The sequence below is a fragment of the Chenopodium album genome, chromosome 23, assembly GCF_948465745.1.
Source record: "Chenopodium album chromosome 23, dcCheAlbu1.1, whole genome shotgun sequence".
Lineage (NCBI taxonomy): Eukaryota > Viridiplantae > Streptophyta > Magnoliopsida > Caryophyllales > Amaranthaceae > Chenopodium > Chenopodium album.
Genome location: NC_137856.1, coordinates 32,898,005 through 32,923,259, shown reverse-complemented (window position 1 = coordinate 32,923,259; position 25,255 = coordinate 32,898,005). Strand labels below are relative to the sequence as shown.

The 25,255-nt window shown below is 33.0% G+C and overlaps 2 protein-coding genes and 1 pseudogene across 2 annotated transcripts; 1 reads left to right on the top strand and 2 right to left on the bottom strand.

The window, feature by feature from the left end:
* The first annotated feature begins 781 nt into the window (after positions 1-781).
* Positions 782-5,110, top strand: LOC145606650 (putative inorganic phosphate transporter 1-4). The gene is made up of 3 exons (XM_081662456.1): positions 782-946; positions 3,068-3,853; positions 3,994-5,110. The coding sequence occupies exons 2-3, from the start codon at positions 3,077-3,079 to the stop codon at positions 4,831-4,833; spliced, it is 1,617 nt and encodes a 538-aa protein (XP_081518582.1). The 5' UTR covers positions 782-946; positions 3,068-3,076; the 3' UTR covers positions 4,834-5,110.
* A 7,416-nt stretch (positions 5,111-12,526) lies between these two features.
* LOC145609286 (phosphoenolpyruvate carboxylase kinase 1 pseudogene) lies at positions 12,527-14,136 on the bottom strand (annotated as a pseudogene).
* Positions 14,137-19,306: 5,170 nt separating this feature from the next.
* On the bottom strand, positions 19,307-23,820 carry LOC145607636 (cryptochrome-1-like). The gene is made up of 5 exons (XM_081663225.1): positions 23,682-23,820; positions 22,820-23,134; positions 21,854-22,075; positions 20,875-21,581; positions 19,307-20,395 (listed from the first exon to the last, which is right to left on the bottom strand). The coding sequence occupies exons 2-5, from the start codon at positions 23,130-23,132 to the stop codon at positions 19,691-19,693; spliced, it is 1,947 nt and encodes a 648-aa protein (XP_081519351.1). The 5' UTR covers positions 23,133-23,134; positions 23,682-23,820; the 3' UTR covers positions 19,307-19,690.
* Between the last annotated feature and the right edge of the window lie 1,435 nt (positions 23,821-25,255).

Here is a 25,255-nt window from a genome sequence, read left to right as displayed (position 1 = left end):
CTCTTACTAATCAGCTAGCTAGTGAAAAACAGCTAATGCAACCAGCTAATACAATCAACTAACCACTATTTACTAAACATGGCCTATATATATATATATATGAGACGATTTAAATCGACTCATCTTATAATCTATTCTATATAAACGTGTTTTTTTTTTTTTAAAAAAAGAATTCTATATAAACGCTGAATCAATTGATTACCCATCTCTTTAATTGAGGGATAAAAACTCATACAAGTAAAAAAAAAAGTTAGATGTCTACGCTTAACTAGCTAATTGTCACCTCTATTATTATTACTCCATTAAGGCAATAATACCTCTTATAAAATCTCTAAAAAAAATATTTTAAAAAAATAAAATCATTGAAGAAGGCGTTGACTACACATAATATTAAAAAAATGAGGTGGAAACAAGAAAAAAGATACATTTAACAGAAAAAAAAGATAGCAAATCAAGATAGAAACAAAACAAAAAGAACAATATTAAGCATATACTTATATCTAGTAAAAGATACCTTCTCCCTTTCAACCAAACTACTCTTTATATTAATTATTTTTTCAAAATTAGGAAATTTTAACAGCAGTAATTAGCTAAATAATTAGCTAATTAATCAGCTATATTATTAGTGTAAACGTGTGAAGTCAAAGATTATAAAAAATAAAAAATAAAAATAACGGGACCCACATAAAAAGGGGCCCACTCATACACACAGTTCATTTTCATCTCTTCCTTTAGGTTTGCAGTTAAATACGGCACCTCTGTTCTCTTCTCTTCCTCACTCTTTCCTTCTTCCTTCTTCTTCTTTCTCTCTCCTACATTCCCCTGAATTACATAAAAATTAGAAAATAAAAAAAAAAATTAGAATCTCTTTTTTAGAAATATTATCTGTTGAATTTCTTAATTAGTGGAGGTTTAACAAGTGCGAGGTTGTAACGATTGTGTAAAGGTACGTTCTTATACAACAACAATGTCAAAGCCTTAATCGTATTGTATTATCGAGTCGGGTGCATTAACCATAGATTGGGTAGTCGTCATTCTCGTCAACAGATATGTTATATAATATGATCAAGAATCAAGATTTATGTTTATGATTTTATAAATGCAATTTGGTTGTTTTTTATGTATGTGATATTAATTTTGAATTTTGGATTTATAATTGTGGATTCAGTCTTGGAAGTCCAAAGTGTCGTTGGAAATTCATTGTATTATTGTTGTTAATTAGGATTTGCATCATTCATCACATGCTTCGTTGAATTTTTCTGTTATATAATTATATAATCTGATCTTAAATAATCTTTTTTATTAAATTTTGTTTTTTTACTTTTTATAATTATTTTATGAGATGGGAATGTGTGAAATTTATACGAAGTAGTTAACCTAACTCAAAAAAAAATTATCGGATAATTATTGGGTGCTCAGAATCCCAGATAAATGACGTAAAAACCCTATTTTTAATTTTGCTGTTTTAAGTGGTTTAGCAAATTTCAGGTAAATTAATTTATGAGCAATGAAAATAAGAAAAAGAAAAAAACAAAATCTGGTTGTTTTGAGTGAGTGATTAATTACATGGGATTAGAAAGCGTTAAATTTATTTTGTGAGGTTTCCTCGGACTTCCATTCCATTATTTGTGGAAGTTAGTAAGTGGGGTATGATTACCTTTTTTCCAAGATTCTCTTTTTAATTTTGTCTTTTACTCGTATTTTTAATTTGTAAAGTTATATTTCATATGTATTTGCACAACTATACAAGTATAATTTCAATTGCTAATGTCTCAAGAATTTCTTGAGTGATGGGTGGTATTTGACTATTTGTGGGGATGAGACCGAATTTCATTTGCATCATTATGTTTGGAGCGTTTTATGCATTTAAGAAAACAAATTAGGAAAGTTCGAGTGAATAATGTAATTTTATTGAAGTTATTTAATATTTTGTGATGGCTGAAATAATACTGTAAGTAGTATAGTAACTCATGCATTGATAATAAACCCATGTTTTGGCATAAATGTATGATGAACTTGCTCTTTAGTGAAAAAAATTGATACTATATGAGAATAATGTTTCACTAGTGGCTTTGTTTCTGACCATATCATTAAAGCACCCTGCTACTCTTTGCTAAACATATGCAGAGCATAAATTTGCTAATTTTCTATTATTTGATGATACTATATATTATCTTTGCTTGAAACAAGCTACTTCCTCCGTTTTCTTTTACTTGCAACACACCTTTAAGGCACGCAGTTTTAGGAGATGATTAGTGAGGATAAACGAGCGATTTTATCAATATAATTTTTACACGAAGATTAGAATAGGGTTAAGTACCATTTGTAAAAATTATAATGAATAGTTTATCCGTTTACATTACATAAACTCAACCTCAAAACACGTGCCACAAGGCTGTGTTGCAAGTAAAGAGAAACGGAGGAAGTATTAATACCGTCATTTTATTTCTCTATTTATCAGGGTTACGGATATGACATGTTAAAATAATGACACTTTTGTTTGCATATTAGTCCATTTGACATTTGAGAAAGAGTAATAACCACTTACCATTATTATGCTAAAATGTGACAATTTAATCCGGACATATGTTTGTATGTACTGTAACTATTAAATCGTAACCGAGCATGTACATCAGTACATGTACATGTTTCATGAAATATAAAAAAGCAGTTCACATGATATTGTCACTACTCATTCATTAACAACAAAAAAAGTTCACCATCTTTGAATTTTCAACCCATGACCCTAGGTTTCAACTTGTTTGAATATCTTTCTAGAAGTCGACTTGTTGAATAATTTAGCCTTGATTAATTTTGCCTCTCTTTTTATCAACAATTACTTTAATAACAACAAAAAATTCAAAGCAGCATGTTGCATCATAGTACTTGGTTGGTTTTTTCAGATTAATAATTAATGTAAGATGTAGAATTAAGGTTATCATTTGAATAATAAGGCGCTCGAACCCATGTGAAATGACCATAGTACCCATATATACGGAATCATAATCTATATCTAAATTGTACATGTTATTGATAAGGGTCTCCCCTGTTTTTTCCTCTGTTTCAGGTAAAAAAAATGGCACAAGATCAGCTAAAAGTGCTGAATGCACTTGATGTTGCGAAGACGCAATGGTATCACTTCACTGCAATTGTGATTGCTGGCATGGGATTTTTCACTGATGCATATGATCTCTTTAGCATTTCCTTAGTCACAAAACTTCTCGGTCGTATTTACTACACCATACCTGGTGCAGCTAAACCAGGCTCCTTACCTCCTAATGTCTCGGCTGCTGTCAATGGTGTCGCCTTCTGTGGGACACTCTCAGGACAGCTCTTCTTCGGGTGGCTCGGAGATAAAATGGGACGGAAAAAGGTCTATGGTATGACACTTATGATGATGGTTTTATGTTCATTAGCTTCAGGACTCTCCTTTAGTAGTGATCCTAAGGGAGTCATGGCAACCCTTTGCTTCTTTCGGTTTTGGCTCGGGTTTGGGATTGGAGGAGACTACCCTCTTTCAGCCACAATCATGTCTGAGTACTCGAATAAGAAGACTCGTGGAGCTTTTATTGCTGCTGTTTTTGCTATGCAAGGGTTTGGAAACTTGACTGGTGGAATTTTTGCTCTTATTGTTGCGGCTGCCTTTAAAAAAGCATTCCCTGCACCTTCCTATGCGACTGATGCAACCGCCTCATTAGTCCCACAAGCTGATTATGTGTGGAGGATTATCCTCATGTTTGGTGCTATTCCTGCTCTTATGACTTACTACTGGCGTATGAAGATGCCTGAAACTGCTCGTTACACCGCCCTTGTTGCCAACAATGCTAAACAGGCTGCCACTGACATGTCTAAGGTATGTAATACAAGACATAGCTTATTCATTCTTATGTTATAAACATAATAGAGTTTTATATGAACAACAAAACAAGTTTATTGTATTTGCTTCCTAGAGTCCTAACACTTTTTTGTATTGGTTTTGTTTTTGTGTAAAAGGTGTTACAAGTGGAAATCCAAGAAGATCAAGAAAAGGCAGCAGAACTAGTAGAAAAGAGGAAGACACAATTTGGTTTATTCTCCAAGCAATTCATGAAACGACACGGTCTTCACTTGCTAGGAACAGCCTCCTGCTGGTTCTTACTAGACATCGCCTTTTACAGCAACAATCTCTTCCAAAAGGACATCTTTACCGCGGTTGGCTGGCTACCAAAAGCACAAACAATGAGTGCTCTACAAGAGGTCTACATGGTGGCTAGAGCTCAAACCTTAGTGTCCTTATGTGGAACCGTCCCAGGGTACTGGTTCACAGTAGCCTTCATTGACATCTTAGGCCGGTTCTTCATTCAATTGATGGGATTCCTCTTCATGACCGGCTTTATGTTTGGCCTAGCCATCCCTTACGAACATTGGACTAAACATGGGAACCACATTGGGTTTGTGGTCATGTATGCTTTTACCTTCTTTTTCGCCAACTTTGGGCCTAATGCCACCACTTTTGTTGTACCAGCCGAGATCTTCCCTGCACGGTTAAGGTCTACATGCCATGGGATTTCAGCTGCAGCAGGGAAAGCCGGGGCAATCATAGGAGCATTCGGGTTCTTATACTTAGCTCAGTCCCCGGATAAAACCAAGACTGATGCAGGGTATCCACCAGGCATTGGAGTTAAGAACTCACTGATGATATTAGGTGGAATTTGTGCACTAGGGTTCTTCTTTACATTCCTTGTTCCTGAAGCTAATGGAAAATCATTAGAAGAAATGTCTGGTGAAAATGAAGATCAGTCTGAAGATGAGTATCAGCCTGCTAGCATTGATAACAGAACTGTACCTGTTTAAGATTTTTTTATTTTTATTTTTGGTTTTAATTACTTGGTATAATATACATGTCTTTGTTCTTCTTTTTGAGGTTCTAATGCTAGGAAAATGGCTGCACACTGAGGTGCATTTGCATCAAAAATAAGCACTTTTACGTGTTGTTGCTGGTGCTAGCAATTGGCTACCGCGATTGCTAAGTTTAAAAATTTTGTATTTTGCAATTAATTGAAGAGATTTTAGATTACTCCTTTGAGTAATTTAACCAATGTAATGCTAATTCTACTATTGTGCAGTTCAATTTTCTGAATTGGTTTGGGCTAAGTGGTAAAGCTTCTTTATTTAATTACCTAGCTCTCTTTCGACTTTCGTGGTATGGCTTTCGTGATCATGGTATTTAATTGTGTGTTCTGTGTGTGTGTGTGTGTCCATATATATGTATCGTATTTGTTAGTAACCACCTAAATGGTTATCTAGAAGACGTCGCACATAGTCTCTATCTTGAAAATTAAGAAAGGGGGGAAGATAAGAGAATTGAAAGGGATAATATGTCTAAGAGGGTAAGGCCATACATATACATACCCTATGTATTGAATTGATTGCAATTCTGCAGTTTCTGAATAATTGAGGAGTTATGTATGCGACGACCTTGACTTGTAGAACTGAATATTCAAAGAATCAACTAATTTGGGACCTTAAGAATATGACTACCATTGTTGATTTATTTTTAGTGTCTTTATGTCTAAAGATAGGTTAGAACTAGTGAAGAAATGTTGACTTTTCTTAACTCAAAAATTTTTGAAAGTTGGTCCGGTCCATCAATGGGGTCATATTGGTTCTTGTATTATTGGACTTGTATTCTTTCTATGAGGAAAATTTTGATGCAAAATGGAAAGAAATCCTTGTTAGAGACATGGGTTCGAGACTCACTCTGTTTAAGGCTTGCACCATTTACGCCTTTTGAACACTAATACCTTGTTTTTTTTTTCTTTGGCCAAAAAATGATTTTTAAACATTGGCCCAAATGATTTTTATTTTAAAATAAATCTTATGATGACGTATGCGAAGAAAAAAGTGGAAGGAAACGAAAATACGAAAAGATTTAATAAGCGTGACAACAAATATGGATAGTCACATAACCTTGTGGATTGCAAGTTTGTAACTCTGTACCTTTACGTCCTTCACAACTTTTTTTGGCGACGACTACATTGACTTGTAAAACTTTGATTTTTCGATGAATAAAACTCTTATTTGGTACCAACAGAATATGACAACCACTAGCTTCTGATTTGTGCTCATGTTCTTGTTTATATGCTATTGGCAAGCCCCTTTATTAAGATTTAAGATGATATCTCTATTAGCTTTTATGTGCTCAAATTATATCCTACGTGCATATGCATGATGCAAACTCTACTTATAATTCAAACTAAACGATTAAAAAACAAAAACCAAAAGAACATATCTCATACTTATGTTCATGCTCAATTGCTCATATGTATGTTACATGTTCCTTTAACACGATTTTGGACACGCTCTTTTCTTTCTGTTCATTATTTTAAACCATAAATTCATTAAATTTAAGATTTATATGTTCTTTCGAGAGCAAGATGTACAACTTTCAAAAAATGCTAATCTAAAGGATAATATCATTTGGGATGATATCTTTACCTCTAACCTTCACCTAAAATCTAAAATAACCAATGAATATGGGGTCTATTTTATAATCAAATCTTTCAAAACATTATGGCCCTGTTTGGCAATTGGCTGTTGGCTGTCGGCTGTCGATTGTTTTAGTTGGCTGGTTTGACTGGCTGTTTAGAATATTAGATTGGCTTTTGAGTTGGCTTTTTGACTAGAGTTGTAGTGTTTGGTAAATTGGCTGTTGGGTGCTAGCTGTTGTTAAACTATATTAACACTAATGAACTAATATAGTACTTTAATATTAATTAAAATAATAAATTATTGGTAATTATAATTGTAAATTAATTATTAATTATTTACAATAAGGTTACATAATTGAATAATAATTAATTATAATTTAAATTAATTAATTATTGGTTAGAAATTACTAATAATTGTATATTACTCCATTTTAATACTAATTATTAAAGACTAATTATTCAATGATAATAATTAATTATTAAATAGTAATTATTAAACTAATTATAATTACTAATAATTTATGTTTCAAAAAAATATTAATTATTAATTATTAATTACTAGTTATTAATTATTAATTACTAATTATTAATTACTAATTATTAATTATTAATTATTAATTATTAATTATTAATTATTAATTACTAATTACTAATTATTAATTATTAATTATTAATTATTAATTATTAATTATTAATTATTAATTACTAATTATTAATTATTAATTATTAATTATTAATTACTAATTATTAATTATTAATTATTAATTATTAATTATTAATTATTAATTATTAATTATTAATTATTAATTATTAATTAGTAATTATTAATTATTAATTATTAATTATTAATTATTAATTACTAATTATTAATTATTAATTATAAATTATTAATTATCAAAAATTAATTATGTCAACAAGCCAAAAGCCATAAGCCAAAAGCTGCTCCAACTAGCTTTTGGCTTTTGGCTTAAAAGCCAGTTTTTCAGCTAGTTAAAAAAACCACTAACCAAACATGTTTTTTGGCTGTTTGACCAACTTGAAGAAGCCAAAAGCCAGCTGAAAAGCTGGTTTCCAAACACCCCCTATGTGTCAAAAATAAACTATGATAATAAGTACTCCGTGTGTTTTTGTCATCAATTAGATAAAGCTAGCCGGATATCACATACAATAATTCAGCAAATTCTATCATCATACAATTAGGTGTTCCTTTAGGGTACGGTGAGACACTAAGTGGTTTCCAAGGTGCATGTATGTACAAGCCACAGTTCGTTCAAGCGTACCATAAACACATTGCAACTCAAACAAAAATAACTTTGAGAAGAAAATAAGCTCTTTGATTAGGCAAGCAAACTCTAGCTCTTGGAAATATGAAACAAACACTGCAAATATAGCCAAATTCAATTCCGTTGCCTGTAAGCTAGTCTACAACTCTACATACATTATTCAGAAACGTAAGTAATGATATGATAGATGTAAATTAGAAATGAGTTTTGGTCTAAATTAAATCACTATATTGTACCTCAAGCCTTTATTTCAAATTAAACTTCTTTTCATTGAAAAATAACAAATTATCCCATTGATTATGTTGAAAATTTATGTTATGACATATCAATAGATATTCCAATTAGTTGAAAGTAATTAAATCAATTGCGCACTCCAATGTATTTAGAAAACTTGATATATTGAAACTAAAACCCTATTCTCATCTTCGGATTCCCATTTGCTTATTATCATAAGGATCTTGCTAATGAACGCCCAAGTGGCGTTAGATAACCCTTATCCAACGCTTTCGGAGCGTTCATAAGTTTTTACCTTATTATTATGTGAGCATTAAACTAAGGAACTTACAATTTACGAGCTCGAAAATTCTTATATCAAGTAACAAGCTAAATTACTTTCATATGCATATGTTCAACTTATAATTAACTACCTAAAGTAGAGATGATTAAAAAACAAGCTATGAAGGGCCTGTTCACATTACTTAATTTCAGTTCACTTCAGCTCCAATCAGTTCAGTTCAGTTTAGCTCTTAATTTCCCTCTCTCATAAAATATTCATTTGAGCTCAGTTCAATTCAGTTCGTTCAGTTCAGCTCCAATCAGTTCAGTTCAGTTCTGTAAATATGAACAGCCCCAAACTCAAATGTAAATGCTACTCCGTAGGTAATAAAAGGGCACACGAAGTTGGACTTTTATGAATGATCAATGTGCACAATACTGACTTTGGAACAATCTAGTTATTAGTAGTGATACATTGACAATTATAAAAAAAAAAATAATTCTAACAAAACAAGCACTCTACTCCACGCTCGCCCTAAATTCTTACTGTGCTCTTTCGGCTTGATACATGCCACCTTGACTTTTACAAACACCCTCATTATCTTCACTATATTATTCACTCAGTCACTCTCACTCAACTCTAGTTCTCCCTTGTGGCCTTATCTTTATTATTAACCAATCATTTTATCACATGACTTTATTGAACGTGTACACCAATAAATTCGTAAAGTATACATGTCATTTTCATAACAATAACATGGAATTACAAAACAAACATTGACACAAGTATAATAAAAAGAACTTTAACTAGGATCATAATGCACATCATGCTCTTGCAAAAAAAAAAAAAAAAAAAAAAAAAAAAAAAAAAAAAAAAAAAATGCTCGATAGTCTATAATACTTCCTCCTTTCTTTTTTTTATTGCACCATAAGGGGTTTCACGCTTGTTAATGCATTACTTTGGCTATTAATATCTTTAATTATACTTTTGTAAAAATTGTATAAAATTGATATTTGAAAAGTAGATTTCAAGACGAATCTAACTAGATCTCACATAACTATGTTTTTCCTAATGGATAAATAACATAAGATGGTCAAAGAAAATTAAGTGAATAGTGTAAAAGTCCTTATGGTGCAATAAAAGAAAAACGGAGGAAATATAAAATAACCATTGAATTATGGTAACGTAGAACAATAACATAAATTGCAAATGGATATCTTATCAAGTCTATAACAACCATAAGAGTCTGTTCTGATTGACTGAATTAAGCTGAACTGAACTGAGCTGAACTTAACTTATTAGAGCTGAACTTAACTAAGCTGAACTGAAAATAATCTGAAGGAAACAGGCCCTAAGTTTGGAAACGAGCGCATATTCTTAGGTACACACTCATGCACCTAGGTGTAACAACAGTACAATATGAATATTAACTTTTCGAAAAGTGAACATAGGTATAAAAAATATGAACATTAGCTTTTCAAAAAGTGAACTTAGGCATAAAAATGTATGATTTTCGATTTCTTATGTGGTGACTTTGTGATTAACTTCGATTGATTAGGTTATACTACCTTCGTTAACATTTAGTTGCAACTTTAGGGTATTATTTGAGAGACATAAAATATTACAAAGTTGTAACTAAATGTTAACGGAGGTAGTATATGATTTTCTTAATTCTAACGAATTGAATTTTATCTGTGCATTTTTTTTAATCAATGAATATAATCATGCAAAATATGAACATATGCATAGGTTCCCTTAAATGTGAACATTAGCTTTTCATAAAGTGAACATAGGCATAAAAAATATGAACTTATGCATTTCAAAAAGTGAACTTAACATTTCAAAATATGAACGTAAGCATTGGTTTTCTTAAAGTGAATATAAACATTCAAAAGGTGAACATATACGTAAAATAAATATGAACATAAACATTTAAGAAAGATAACATATGCATAAACATATTTAATTAATATTTTATGAACAACACTACATATTTACATTATGAATATTTGAAATTATATATGAACATATAAAATATTATTATGAATATAATGCATTTAATTATGAACATAAAAATTTAAAGAAATAAAAAAATAATATGATTATGAAACATATCCATATAAGTATTAAATGTTCATTTTTCAAACGTGTTTATTTTTTATTATTAAATGTTCATATTTTTGTCATGTTCATATTTTTTTTACTAAATGATCATATTTGTTTACTAAATGTTCATTTTCTAAAGTGTAGTGTTGATTTTTTTTTTACGTTGTTGCACCTATCTAAGGTGGGTGCACCTTAGACTAATTGGGAAACTAGAAGTCAACCGTAAAACTCATGGTTAAAATTTGAATCCAATTTGCTACACATCCTAGTGGGCTATTTCATTATTGTGATTTGTGAAGCAGAGAATCCTGGTCCATGTCAACTGGCCTATCTATCAAGATACAAATCAATTTGGGCCTACGTAGATGCCCATGTAAACATATGAATCTAGCCTAAAATTTGGCCCAATTAAAACAAAAGCCTAAACTTTAGCCCAAATTAACCAAATTCAGTTATGGATATCCGTTGATGATTTTTAAAAGCCCCAAGTTACAGGCTTACCATGAGGGAGTCAATTGAAATACTCTCTCTATGGTGGGACGTTGAGGTGAACACGTAGTTTAAAAAATTACAAGTAGATCTATTTAAAATATTTGTATAAAGATTATCTTTTGTATTATATTGCAAGAAAACAATAAATGGGGTGGGAATGGAATAGAAGAGGAAAGAGAAAATGTGGGAAAATATTTTTATATTTAATATTTAGTAACGTGTCAAATATTGTGGGACGAATGAAAATAAGAATTGAGGAACTAACTAAACACATGTTTAGTTACCCTTTTTTTTTAAGTCTACTCAATGTTTGCGGGTCAAATACTAATACTGTTAATAACTTAGTATCTTGACTAGTCACTATTCTTTCATTGGTCTTATTGACTTTATTAATTATTAATTTATTACCAAAATAAAATCAATTAATTTATGATAAATTGAAACTTACACTTGATTAACCATCATACATACTCTAGGTAAATTTCATACAGAAAAAAACACGAGAATGTTTAAGGGTTGGGTTGTGTCCTATATGCGCCAACTTCAAGCGCAACACGCATCAAATCATTTGCGTGAGGTCGGAGAGGAAAGACCCTCATAACTTATTTTTTTTACAAACAAGTATCGTACAAGTACACATTTGTACTGAGTGATAGAGACATCAAAATCAAAGAATGAGACAAGAACAAGATACACAAGTATAGAAAGCAAAAAAAAATCCCATTACTAATTTTTGTACAATATATTCCAAATTAGAGCTGCCTACACCATACTGCTGCTCATACTTGTAACCCTTCCGCAAATACTACTAAAAAACAAACCCAAGCATAAGCCACTATGTTGAAGGAAAACCGGGCTTTTTATAGCTTGAAAACTACAACAACTACTACCAAACACTTTTACTTCATTTACATTACTTCCTCACAAAGCTAAAAACGAAATCATACTTAGCTTTGTTACCATCATATTCATATTATATACTCTTATGTTGTCTTCTTGTATTAAATTTATATTGATTCAGGTCACTGTCGTAGGTTGCCCTCCATTTGCCATGAACCAAGGGTGTCCTACATATCATTCAAACGTATTCATATTAGTTCTTTTATACCAAATTCATACTAAGAATGCACTATTTGATGCAAAGAGGACCTACTTGACATGCATACCATATTCATGACCTACTCTTGGGACTTATAAACTCGATATTATGTACGGACGCATCAAAAAATTCGACATCCTTGGTTTGGAACAACGACATAACAAAATTCTACACTCTTGTCTTGTCAATTTATCGATGATCTAATACGGGTATTTGAGGCGAATAGATTACATAACTTTTGACGCATAAGATTGTGTACGTACATGGTACGTACACCTAATCTTTGTCATTCGTATATTGAGGTTGATTGATTAAGTAAAATATTATAAAGCAACGCTATGGATATGGTTGATTACAAATTAAAAAAGATCATAGTAAGCAATCATCTTCTTCAAAATATTATTGAAATAGAACTATTAACGGTATCTAAAGGACTCTAGATATAACTTTAGCTTTCACATAACAATAACAATACATTATTTATGCATATAAAGTAGTCTAGAAAACAATAGTACTAATGCATGTACTATCAGTCAAACAAAAGAATATTCAATAATTTTATGAGTATCACCTTCAATAATTTTCACTCTATATAACTTTATTTTGTAATTTTCTTTTTTGTTGGATCAAACAATATTAGTACTCATTAAGAAACACAGGGGAATAATAATTTTTCAAATTGCACTTATTTTTCCTAATTATAAATATAAATAATTTTACACTACCATCTAAAAATAAGGGCAAAAAAAAAAAAAAAAAAAAAAATTACACTTTGATCCACCAAATTACCATGAAAAAAATATCATAACATAATCCACCAAAAAAGGTAACATTATATCAAAATTGATCCAAAATGTTTATCGAAAAAAAAAATAATAAAAAATAAAAATAAAAAGCCAAAAAATTGATCCAAAATGATACCCAAACAAATCTATTGCATGCAATCTGGGATTTAATATCAACCAATATCTCCTAAAAATTTCAAAACTATACTATTAAATAATCTACATAAATAATAAAATTAGATGAATTACATACTCTTCATTTAACCTCACATACTACCTCAACAATTTTCACATTCTATTTTTTTCATAAATCATGTAAAATTTCACAAAAATAGCTAATTAAACAATTGAACATGTATTCAAATCCAATATAGAAATTCTAACGAGAAAACCAAAAAAAAAAAAAAAAACATCATTAAAAATAAAATTAAAGTAGGTCATCAAAAATTAAACGTATGCAATAAAACAGAGTAACCACAATTAAACAAAAATAGGTCAAAAAATACGCCATGCAATTAATTAAAATTAAAACTACCCAAAAAATAAATGAAAAATAGGAGAGAACTTACGAAGAGCTTCTTGAGCAGAGAATCTTCTGGAAACATCTTTACAAATCATCTTCCTCAAAAGATCTTTAACAGAAGGTGAGAAATTCCCAAATACCCTTGAAGGAAACCTCAAATTACCCCTCAAAACTTTTTCAAAAACCTCTTCTACTCTCTCTCCATAAAACGGCGGAATTCCAGCAAGAATTACATACAAAACGACACCAACACTCCACACATCCACCTTCTCATCATACCCATTTCCTTCTAGAATCTCCGGTGCCACGTAATACGGCGTCCCAACCACCTCATTCATCCTCCCACCTTCGTTGACAAACCCAGACGACCCGAAATCGCAGAGTTTGACCCGTTTTGTAACCGGGTCGAATAAGATGTTGTCGGGCTTGATATCGCGGTGAACGACGCCGTTTTGGTGGCAATGTAGGATGGCGTGGAGGAGAGAGAAAGTAATGGAGCGAGATTCGGGTTCGGGGATTCGGTGGTGGAGTGAAACGACGTCGTAAAGGGAGGGGAAAGGGAAGAAGTCGAGGATGAGGTGGAGGTGAGAGGGAGTGTCGTAAGTGGAGTGAAGACGAGTGATGTACGAGGAAGATGATGATGACGTGGAGGAGAGAGAAAGGAGGAGGAGAGCTTTGGGTTCGTTGATGAGGGATTGAGAATCAATGGTGTCGCCGGAAACAGAGGATTTGTCGATGGATTTGACGGCGAAGAATTCTCCGGTTAATCGGGATTTGCACTTTGAAACGACGCCGAATCGACCGCTGCCGATTTGTTCGATGATTTCGTAGTCTCTGCTGAACATTGTATTGTTTGTTAATGATGGAGAGAGAAAAAGTGAAGAGTATTGGTTGAGAGTAAGAGTGAGAGGGAGTGAGAGTTTAAGTTGGGGAGGGAATATTCTGGGGCATTAAATAAGGGGAAGTGCTCATGTATTATGTGAGTTCGGATTTACGGTAAGACGGATATAATTTACGACTATTTTAAATTTGACATGGAGTGTGAGTAGTGGTGGGCATGGGCCGTGCCGGGCCTGCCGTGGGCCGTGCCTAGGCGGGCCATGAACAGTGTCGTGCCGGGCCGTGCTGGCCCACGGTGGAGGCGGGCCGTGCCGTGCCGTGCCGGCCTTCAAGCTTCCCCTGTCCACGGCACGGCACGGCCCACCGTGCCGGTCGTGCCGTGCCGGGCCGCCCGTCGTGCCGGCCACCGTGCCGGCCCACGGCTTACCCTTTTTTCTTTTTTTTTTTTAAAAAAAAAAATTAAAAAAAACTTGAATTTTTTTTATGAAAGAAAAAATTGAATTGAATAATTATACAATTTAATATTTGAATTTAATAATTATTAAATTTTTTATGGAGTTAAGTTATATTAAATATTGTTTAAATTATATTAATATTTATTGTTCATTCATAATTTACTATATATCATATTATTCATATAACTATATAAGTATTAGACAAAAATTAAATAACAATATAACATATTGCCTCCACCGTGGGCCGTGCCTGCGGGCCGTGCCGGCGGGCCATTTCACGGGCTCGTGCCGGGCCGTGCCATTTTTTGCTTTTTTTTAAACGCAGCCCGCACGAGGCACGAGGGGCGTGCCGTCGTGCCGGGCCGGGCCACTCAGCGGGCCGTGCCGTGCCGGGCCATCCTCGGGCCGTGCCCGGGCCGCCCGCGTGCTGACCCGGCCCATGCCCAGCTCTAAGTGTGAGTTTAACAAAATTTCATAGGGAAATTATTATTATATATGAGTTCGGAATTATGGTAAGACGGATATAAGTTAAGAGTACTTCAAATTTCACATGGAGTATAAGTTTAAGGAAATTTCGTACATTCCAAATGCAGTATAAGCTTTACAATATTTATTTAAAAAAATTAATGTATTGAATATTGATGGATTTACCGTGAAAAAATAAAATTATAAATATAATCAGTATAATAAGAGAAAGCAGGTGAGGGGTGTGATCCAACGGTGGATAAGGTATTGTAACTGTAATTTGGAGTTTATACGAAATTTTTGGGATATTTTTTTATTTTTATTTTTGGTGGTAGTTGTGGTCTAGTAGGACTAAAATTCCGTAATTCCGTATACTAGACCTGTATGCCAATAGAATATAGGAGAATCTGTACTATAGTCTTCTTTTGTAGTCAATACTAATTCACCCACCCGTCAAAAAAAAAAAAAAAAAACTAATTGACCCAATGTTATTCACTTGACTCGTTATTCACCTGAACTTAAAGTGATTAAATTTGCTTAAAATTAAGTATAAATATATTATGCATAAGAGTATATATACATAGAAGTCGGTACACATAAGGTAATATATTGCTCATTTAAATATATTTTTAAATATTATCTTGGGTGAACTTAAGGTTTGTATAGGTACAATAATCTAATGCATATATTCAAATTAAGTATATTTAAGAGATTTTATGAGCTAAAAATATATCTATAAGTATCCCCTCTAACTTTAAAAAAAATCCGGTTAGTTATGGATTTTTTTTTTTTTTTTTCTTCTTATGAACACATTTTATCGTCAAATTTTATTTCAATACAAGATTACAAGGTGGATAAATCATATTTTAAAAAATTTCTTCATTGATATACTGAATCATAACTAAGAAATATTTCATTTTCTCATTAAGAAAGTGTGTTTTATTATAAATTATGATACTATTGAATTTAATGGATAATCTTCTAGGTAGTGCATGTAGTTTGTGTTATTGTGTAGTTCCAATTCCGGTGATCATTTTGTGCTAGCTTATTATAGTTGCCGAATCTAAGCCTATATTATACAAGTAAGACCTAACAATGTTCCTTAATTTTAGATGAATAACCTAGGGAAACTATTTTGAAATATAAAATAATTAAAAATTCAGATTCTCATCCACTTCTCAAATTCCTTGCTTTTCTATTATATTTGGGAAGATTCTTATAGAAAATTCAAAAGTAACACTAGATTACTAGTAAAGCACCACACAATTTGGAGTAGAATCTTTTCCAAATAATAAACACACAATTAATCTACTGTTTTTATATCTTGCAAAATGTATAGACTAGATGTAAACCCCTCTTTTGTGCATGGATTCTTTTGATGTGGAACCTACTTATAAAGATGCATAGTTTATCCTTAGGTATATACTCATCATCATTCCTTTAGCATAATGATCTTATATAAATATGGTTAAAAATAATTATTTCCTCATACAAATATCATTATACTCATGAAACTCCTTCCTTCCCACCTATTCGGATAAGGATGACTTCCATGATTAAAAAAAATAAGGTATTAATTTTCAGCTTACAACATGAGACCGTCTCACACTAGAATTCTCCAATGTATTTTAAATTAAATGACTCATATGAAAAATTGCTATTGCAATTATTGACTTTTTAATATGACAAAAATGGAGTACTACTTGATTTGCTTTATTAAACTATGTGATCCAAGTGAGGTTATGAGAGAAAAGGGCCAATATAAGATTTGGGTTTGTCCCCTAAGAATTAGAAATATCAACTTCCACTGACTTTTCGAGAAAGTCAAGAGACCAATTTAGCCACAATAATATCGCATTATGGTAGACTATTAACACTATTCTCCAACTTAGGCATCTATGATAATCTTATATAGCCAATTAGCTAAATATTATGAGAGTATCATACGTGCTAAAAGTACATATACGGCTTTGTTCTTTTCAACTTGATATATTCACTTAAATGAATTTATGTGGATCGTCAATGATGCTACAAGTGATACATCGTCCAATTTTTGGAGTTGGCGCTACCTTACACCTTTATTACCTTTCATTTTTGTATAATTGAGTGATAAATTTACACAACAGTCAACATGTATATTTTCACTCCAACATTCCTAATGTCCACTCCAAATCTTGATGCATATGAGCCTCAAGCATCAATACTGATGGAAACTTCAGAAAATGTCACCACTGAAAACGTTAAAAGGTGACACAGAGTGGCAAAAGGAGGACCTTGTAGAACACCGCGTGGGGTTATTTGTGACTGCATGAAGTTGTCACGGGAAGAAGCAACACGTAAACGACCGGACATTGACAGATATTATCTCCAAAGGTCTCATTCACTAAAAATCATATGTGGTCCGTACATAAAAGTTGCTACTTATGCAATTGCAGATCAGAGTTTGAAGCAGCAAAAATAGAAATGAACATGATTATTTATTTCCTGTTATGATAAAACAAGAACAGAAGGTTCCTAATTCATAATGAGGCTGAAATTGATTAACAGATCAACATCAACCACTTTCTATTAACCGAAGTTTCCATACTTGGTTGCATTGACTATCAGACTATGTTTTTCGGTTTCAGAAATCAGTACACAATTTGTTTTTGAGAAAGATGCATCAGAGTTTCGCGGAAACTGTCTTCTGCCTTCTGCATACCTAATGCCAATATTTCAGATTATGATATCAGAAGAATTATCTATGTTGTAGGTAAATGTTTATGTTATACGATGACAACGAACATAATACGGAGTATGTCTGGCTAAATCAATGAGACAAAATGTTCGGTAATCTACCCAATCCCACCTGCATTACAATAGTTAATCAGACTGTACTGTTAGGAGAATGTTGTCTTCAGACACACTTTAAAGTCTTATACCTGTATATATTTCAGCAGTACAATTACTCTCAAATTAATACTCTTGTAAGTTTAAATGGATTCTGCACTAAAACTAGCTAGCTAAATAGAATAATCCTGCAAACCACTGCTCAGTAGTTCAACATACATATAATTTGTGTTCAACTGTTAAACATGGAAAACGACAACGATTTCAGAAAGGTTTTATGAAGACTAACTCTTGATTGGTGCTCTTTGAAGGGCGGTAACCTCAGTAGATCACACCCAAGCTTTTGTCACGAGATATTTAGACAAAGAGACAAATCCAAAAGGAGAGCATTTAACAAAAGAAGAAAAATGCTATTCATTGATGGAATCCATTAATGTCCAAGACAAATTGTTTACGTACGTTTATGTAGCTCTTGGAGTACAGCAAAGGACCAACTGATGTCTTAACTACCTAATTACCTGCCATCAAAAAGTTTTCCGGTTGTACTTGCTAGTACATCATATAATAACTATATACACCCTTCGTCTGTAATTAACAGTCACATATAAGTATAGTCATATAGATTATAGACCACCAAACAAAGCCGTAAACCATGGTTCTGCAGTACATGCTGCACAACCAGTATATAACCACACCGAACTAACATTATCAGAAAACTTAAGGAGAATTGGCACCAATTAAAAGAAACTGCAACAAGGTTTCAAATTTTTTTCAAAAATGTTTCTTTCCTCTCTAATACTGGCTTATATAATCAAATAGATTCTGCCAGAATGAATGTCAAACATCAAATGACCAGTATTTTCCAAAACTAAACTCATAAGAGTACAACACCTAACTTACCCCACTATATTACAAAGAAGGAATTTGATAACTTTTGTGATTATTGATGTGGCAAGTCATTCACATCAAGTTCAATTCTAATCATACTCAAGTGATGAGTCATGCAGTTCGTTTTCGGATAGTCTCGGCGATCTGTACATCTCTTACAGTCTTATTACTCTTCTGATGTATAGTTACTACCAATAACACTTAAGTTGTAGCCACTCACTGAACTCATGAAATAATTCCTATATGAGAGCTGTGTGTAAAGAGGGTCTTAAAAACAACCAAAAACCTTGATCATTGACTTCTAAAATCTTACACATCTAGTGATCCTGCCACTTCTATGATACTTATCTTGTATGATCCTGTGGCAAAAGATTAACAAGGACTCGCATATACTCCGTAAAATGAAATACCAAAGATATCCTTAAAATCCTTTCTATCCCCTGACACCGGGAACACTGATTTCCTTTCTATCCTCTGACAGCAGGAACATTGGTCGGTCTGACAGCTCTGACTGTCATCAATAAGAACCCTAGTTTGGTTTTTAGCAAATCAAATTATATTGAGCATCAAACCTATGAGAAAAATTGAACTTTATACATAAAACTTGCAATAAGAAGTTAAATTAGAAGTCAAGAAAACAACAGAAATTGTATTCCTTATAAACATGTCATGGTGCTAGTTGACATAAGTTGAATGAAACAACAAGTTGGACATATTTTTAATAAAGTTATCGTACATCAGAATGTGTAAACCATAACACATCAAGTATATAAAGGAAACAACATTACTGACCGTCTTGACTTGGAACTCTGTCCTTTTGCTTTTTGTATGGCTACTTCATATCCGAATAAGGCTTGTATGTTCATGCAGCTGCTAAGATTGTCTTAGTGCTCTCTATTCTTCTTAAGAAAGGGATTATTCTGAGAGAAACTACAGTATAAACCTTCCCAACTTGAACTCTACTCTTCATCTACATGTTCTTTCCAGGGTGGCTTCACATCAGAAGATTCGCAATCTAATAATTCCTTTCCTTTTGATGATACAGAACAACCATGTGGGACACAGAAGGAAAAACTGCTGGTCGCCTGTTTCTTAGCAGATGAAGATTCGGCTGTAGAGCACAAGTCTTCTTCCTGGACACTTAGTGCTTCAGCATTTCCATAGCAAGCATTCACATTAGGTTCAGGTGCTCGATCTTCTACATTAATTCTCGGTCGCTTCCCATTTGGCAAGAGATTATTAGTCATATTTTGCATAGAGGGAACCCGTTGATCACGGGATGAGCCAGTAATGCAACTTGGTTTTCCATTCAAGACAACCTCTGGGATAGATGATTTCCTGAAATTTTCAGAGTTATCAAACCTTATATCTCCTGTGTTTCCACCCTTCTCAGAGCTGTCGACTACAACTTCATTTGTGCCATTTGTTTCTTCAGCTCCTGCCTTTCCTTGCATCAAACATATAGCCTCGGTCAGATTTTCTCTGGCTGTGTCCATCTCAATGACTGGTTTTGGATAATTGAATCCCAACTCCACTCCTGCAGCTTTTAGGACTGTAGCAGGTGCATCCCATGGATGATGAATCCACTCTGACGGCATTCTTGCTAGTTCTGGTAGCCATTGCCGGATATATTCCCCTTCTGGATCATATTTAGAACCTTGAAGCTGGCATAAACATTAAGGATAGAAAGATAAAATTGTGAGATAGAGAAACAAAAGAAAGCATAGTTGATACAGGATTTGTCATCAAACCACTGCCTATAGGGCATAAAAGAACTATGAGTTTGCTAGTATGCACGTCAAAAGCGTCATGTTAGAGATTTGTTAGGCCTTTTAAATATTTTTTTTTTTTTAAAATAGTATTAGCTTCAGGTAAAATAAGTTCAGAAAGATAAGGTTGGTGATACCCATTACCCAAGTTCAGTTCCGAACTAAAATTGCAGTCACAAGCAAATAAGGGCCGGCAAGTTAAAATAAGTTCAATAAAGAGCTATTAGCAGCATCATTTATTAATTCTATTAAGATATAAATAACAAAGGATGCATCTTTTAATCATAGTAACTGACGCTGAATTCCTGATAAAAGGAGGTTCTGTAATGTAACAGAAGGGTCAAGGGATTAACTGAAGCAGCTAATGTACGTACCTCTGGGTCATCCAGACGGTGTAGATCGTGACCATCTGGTAAGCTCCCAGAGATATACTGCCAACCTAGTATATCACATTCTAAATCGGCATCCAGAAGTGTATCCCAAAAGTATTTCATTCCCCACCTCCAAGGAAGCAAAAGAAATTTCACACAGAAACTTGCAACTATCACTCTCATCCTGTTGTGAGTCCACCCAGTTGCCCAAAGCTCTCTCATTCCCGCATCAACCAGTGGATATCCTGTTCGGCCTTGTCTCCAAGCCTTGAAAAGTGTCTGATCTGAATTCCAAGGGAAATACTTCAGGTTGCTCAGCAAGGGTCTTTCATGGGTGAAAGGGAAGTTAAAACAAAGGTATCGAGAATATTCTCTGAATCCAATAGCCCTTAGAAACATATTTGCACTTTCCAAACCACAACTGTTCCTTTCATTAGCCCACACCATCAACTTCATTTGCACACTATGGAAAACTTTTCTTACACTCAACTCCCCAAAATGCAGATAAGGGGACAACAGTGATGTTGAATTCCCTCCAACCTTAACCCTGCATTTTGAGTATTCAAGCAGATGCTGCTCAACAAATTCCGTGAGTGCCTTATTAGCATTGGTCCAACCTGGGGACCAAGCTCTTTTTAGCAGATCGTTGCTCGATTTTTCTGAATCATTCTCAAGACCCAAATCCCTAATTGAACACTTCTTAAATGATCCTGTCAGACAACAGTCACTGATTAATATAAAATTTCCTCACTATAAGTTACTGTAGAAATTTATAGTTCTTCCATTCTTTTATAAGTGAACTATAAGGTTATGAAGGTAGTAGCATATGCATTAAAAGCTGACAAGTAATGTCACACTGGTGCCATAAATTGACAGATAACAATGCATTATTTAATCTAATGTCAGATGTTATTATGTAAAAATGGTACTTATGAAGTCAGATTGATATGGAATGAATGGAATTCATGATGGAAATATGCACCTGTAGCTGGCACAAGACGCCATGGAGTAGGAAATGAAGCGGGATCCATATGCATGTTCAGGCATTTGTCCCAGAAAGGAGCGAATCTTGTAAAAGCATGTCCTTTTTCATCATACACTTCCCATGGCTCGTACAACAAATCTCCATTGTAGCTATGTACAGCAATGTTCAACTCTCCAAGTTTTTGCTTGATGTTATGATCACGAACAAGTGAAACAGGATCTGCAAGAATTTGCAATTCAATTTCAAGAATAAAGTATAAGCCACGGCTACAAAGGACAGAGTATTGTGTAATAGCAGGGTCAATTTATGAGACAAAAGAGCTGCACATACAAATCAAGGATATAAATGACTACCTTTGATTAAGGCACAACACAAATATTAAGTCTATTATTATCTTCAGTTAAGGCACCAATACAAATATCTCCAATTTTGAAATACAATGCAATGGGGAGGAATCCTGCATCTTGTCTCTATTTCCCTACCATAAGACATTGATCTTTCTGCTTTTCTACTCTTAAAGAGAAGAGCTCAATAAAGACCATCAAGATATACTAGCTGTTCTTACACAAGAAAGACTTCACTGGCCTAAACTTAGCTACAATAAGGTCGCCTAATAGCCAAATCATTGTGCAAGAAGATTTCTTAAACCATATCAACCTCTTTTTTATTCTCTTTTTTTTTTTTTTTTTTTTTTATCAATTATAGATAAAATCACAGCCTGAACAGTGAACACCACAAAGCCTCACTGTCAGTTTCTCATAGTGGTAACGTAAACTATTGTTCGGTTGTTCCTATAATTGCCATCAACTCAGAATATAGCTCTTGATCTACAAACAAAATCGTAGTAAAATAGACTTCTTGATCCTATAAACCCAAATGCACATAACAGTAGCAAAAATAAGTATAGCACAAAAAACTAGCAAAATAAGCATAACCAAGCATGAATTAGGAATCGAAACTCACCATAAAGGCGATTAAACACCACTTTATTCGCGCCAGTGGCATTGATGCATTCCAACATGGCATCAAGGGTACTCTCTGCCTTAATCAACACAAGTTCAACACCAAGTGACCTCAATGACTGATCCAAATGGATCAAGGATTCCTTCAACCACCACCTCGAAACTCGGCCAGGGTAGAATTGCCCTTCTTCCTTTGGACACCATATGTACACAGGCAATACACTACCATCCCTGGCTGCTGCAGCCAAGGCAGGATTGTCTTCAATCCTTAAATCCCTTCTAAACCAAACTATAGTCTTAGAGCTGCTCCCCATATCTAATACAACGTACTAACTAGTTCAGACAATGCTTTATAGTTTATAATTTCCTACAATTATCATCACTATTATTAAATTATTCCAGCAAATCTCCAATTATACACCCCAATTAATAGAATGTTAGCTCAAACAACCCCATATGTGTCCAATTCAGAACAATAATTAAAGATGAATACAACAAGCTAGCATAACAATAAACAAGCTAAAAACTATTCATCTTTGACTTAAATAATTATACACTATTGTAATAAATAATTGCTTCCATAATCAAATTAAAGCTTGATCAAGTCAGACTATCTCATACAAGACTTATAACTGACTAAATTTCAATATTATACCAAAAACCCTTGATTGAAATCAATTCAATTTCCAATCTTTAGCAAACCCATCAAAAATCATGAATCAAACATCAACCCAAAAAACCCATCAACTTAGTTAACTAATCAATCAATTTACACAAACCCACTAATTCTTAATCAAAATCTCTCAAAACCCATGAAATTCAGACATAAAAACAACCAATTAGAAGCTTAACTAAATGCAAACCTTTGAGTAGGAGAGAGAATAGAGATAGAGAGCAGCTAAAAGAAGAAACTGGAGATCTGAGTACAGGATCTTTGTGAAGTAAGTAATGACAAAAGTAATACCCAATTAAGAAAATTGACAATTTTTTGTTATTATATTAAAATTGTTATAAATATAATATTAATACAATAATGATGGGTAGCATGGGTGGTCCGTATATTCATGCATGTGAATCAATTTATTTACTATTAAGCTATTTTAATAATAATAATAATTATCTTATCCAATCCACCTCTATTTTTTTTGTTCTTTATTTGTCCATGATTTCATATCATGAACGTTCTCCCATCAAGATTTGGATGTGCTCGTAGTATCAAAGATCTTTCCAGAATCCTTGCACTTTGTACGGATCTATCTAACGAATTTTAAGGGTAAATAATATCACTATGACTTTAGAAAGTGACTAAATATTTCGATACTTATTCTTATACGAAGTAGATATTAATGACAAATGTGCATAATAAAAAATGGAGAAAGTCTGAAAGTATGATAACATTCAAAATGAGCTACTCGATGATGAACACATGATCATACACAAGCTTAGTAACGTTTATTATAAAATCATTTGATAATAGATAAAGTCATGGAGTAACTTACCAAATTATTATAGTCTCTCTATATAGTAGTATAAACAAAATTTGTTACTACACACATGCATATCGAAAATTTAAAGTAATAGTTATTGTCAATTAATTCAATTACCTAACTTTTTTTTTTTTTTTTTTGTCAAATATAAATACAGTTATGTGGTATTGAGTATTGTCTTATTGTGCCATATTCTGATATTGGTCCAAACATATGATTAATATAGTGTCATTCTACATATTCTTTTGGGGAATAAGAAAACATAGTATAGACTTGTCCAATATGCCCGCAATCAATTCTACATAATCTTATCAAAATTGGTACAGTAAATTGAACTTGAAATATGCCAAGACCAATCAATAGCAATATCACAAATTCACAATGCCGACTTAGCAAACCCTACCACGGTTCACATCAAATAATTTTCAATAATAACAATAATAATAATAATAATAATAATGAATACAAGCTGTTGCACGTATAATGAAATAAATAATGGGCGAGGATATAAAATTATTTTTTGTGAAAAAAACAGTTGGGACAATTGAACAAAGAAAAAACACAGGAAAAAGGTTGTCTATAAAACAAGCTGGTCATGCATTTTCATCAACCATCATAAAAGTTGCCAACAGTGTCACATTGAGCCAGTGAGGCACAATTTTTTTCTTAATTAGTAGCACCAAAAATAAATACAATTATTAGTGAAATGCAAACCTATAAGAGAAAGTTTGAGAAAAGTCTCAAGTTCGTAATTTTGAGTTTTTAAATTTGAGTTCTTTACTAGCGCATGTAGGTGGAGCTTACCTATTTTTCCCTCTTCCTAATGCGTTTCATGTCACATTCGCACTCATTAAAAAAGAGGTTAGGATAAGTAGTCTAATTAAATTTACTTGAACGTCGGTTGGTGGAGAAGGGTTGAAAGACCAATGTTTATATGTTTCTTAAAATGT